This window comes from Gekko japonicus, unplaced genomic scaffold (genome assembly GCF_001447785.1).
Source record: "Gekko japonicus isolate JY-2015 unplaced genomic scaffold, Gekko_japonicus_V1.1 scaffold54, whole genome shotgun sequence".
NCBI classification, from domain to species: Eukaryota; Metazoa; Chordata; class Lepidosauria; order Squamata; family Gekkonidae; genus Gekko; species Gekko japonicus.
In genome coordinates, this window is record NW_015167058.1 from 2,330,983 (window position 1) to 2,332,536 (window position 1,554).

At 50.1% G+C, this 1,554-nt stretch overlaps 1 protein-coding gene across 1 annotated transcript in view; it reads right to left on the reverse strand.

Annotated features, from left to right (window-relative positions):
* PARD6G (par-6 family cell polarity regulator gamma) overlaps nucleotides 1-732 on the reverse strand; it is a 114,019-nt gene extending 113,287 nt beyond the window's left edge. Inside the window, exon 1 of the mRNA XM_015412476.1 lies at nucleotides 426-732. Coding sequence (XP_015267962.1) covers nucleotides 426-497 — 72 coding nt within the window. The 5' untranslated portion in view covers nucleotides 498-732. The remainder of the gene's footprint in view (nucleotides 1-425) is intronic.
* Between the last annotated feature and the right edge of the window lie 822 nt (nucleotides 733-1,554).

Genomic DNA, 1,554 nt, shown 5'->3' on the forward strand with positions numbered 1-1,554 from the left:
GAAAAAAGATCCCCCCAGTCAGAGAAACACCCTCCGCCACCACACACACACACACACACACACACACACTCGGCAAACGACCTAAGGGGTCTCGGAGCAAGTTGCTAGGGGATCCCCCCCATAGGGAGACAGCCAGAGGGAGGAAAAAAGAGACACTGGGGCGGGGGAGCCCGTACTTTAAATGAAAGCAAACCCGGGTATTGTATTTTAAAGTCGGGGGCAGAATATTTGCGCCTTTTGGTGAGAACCAGAAAAAAAATCTGTTTTCTTTAAAAAATCAGGAACCATCAGGAGGGGGGAGGGAGCGGAGAAAGGGGGAGGGGTCTTCCCATTCATTTGAAAAAACCGAATTATACGGGGAGGTGGGAGAAAGATGAAGGGGGGAGAGAAGGGCTGCATCCCGATTGTAAAATCAGCCACCTTACCTTGCTTTTGACTTCCACCGCGCTATAACCAAAATACCGCAGACTCTGAGATTTATTAAAACTCCGATTCATTTTCTCGGCCCCCAGTTCAGCCCCCACCCCCCCTCCGGTCCTGCGCCCCTTCTTCGCCCTCGGTCCACAAGGGCTGGGAAGATCCGCCGCCTCCGTGAGAAAGCGCCCCCCGGGCGAGCGGCTCGTTACTGCTGCTCCGGCCCTGGAATGCAACTTTCTTTGGAACGCTCAGCCTCCCAGGATTCTTTCACTTTGTCCCAGCGCGCTCATCAGAACGCCCGCCTCACTTCGCTCTCTGGGCTTCTGTTTGTTACACTCGCTCTCGGGCGGCTCGCAACGCGCCTCGCTGACTCAATAGGGAAGGCGGCACAGCACGTCACCGAGCCCCGCCTCCAAGCGAGCCTCCCACTTCGAAGGTTTTGCCCGTTTCAAATCCAGGAGCCGTGTGAGCGCCTCCGCCGCGCCTCTCCCGCCGTCGCCCGCCAGGGGGCGCGCGATCCGGATTAAGATTTATTGGCGATAACAGGATCTGCCGGCTAGCTAGCGGGTGGATCATAATGGCCTGTGCCACGCAAAGGTCTGAAACGTTAATAAAACAAGAATCAAGTGGTACCTTGCCGACAGCATGTATTTTCGCGAGTCTCCGTTTCAGATTATGTGGAGATCAAACTTGGAATCTTTATCCGGAAACCATAGACGATATTTAAACAAAAAACCAACAAAAAAACCTCTGTTTAAAAAACTCTGTTTCTAAAAAGAGATGTCTGAATTATTATAAATATATTCATGTGGTTTTTGAATTTCCCCACAGTTTTTTAAACCATCACACTAAACATAGAGATACACATTATGTTTTTGTCTCCAGTTTAAAAAAAAATCAAAATATTACCTGTAATCTTTCTGTGTGGCAGATTGTGTAGATACATTAACATCAGAGTCTGTGTAACAAGAAGGAGAGATTGGATTTATACGCCACCCTTCACTACATGAAGGAGTCTCAGAGCGGTTTACAGTCTCCTTTCCCTTCCCCTCACCAGGTGGGGAAGGTGGGGCTGACAGAGCTCTTTCATAAGAACATAAGAGATGCCAATGTTGGATCAGGCCAAAGGCCTATCCA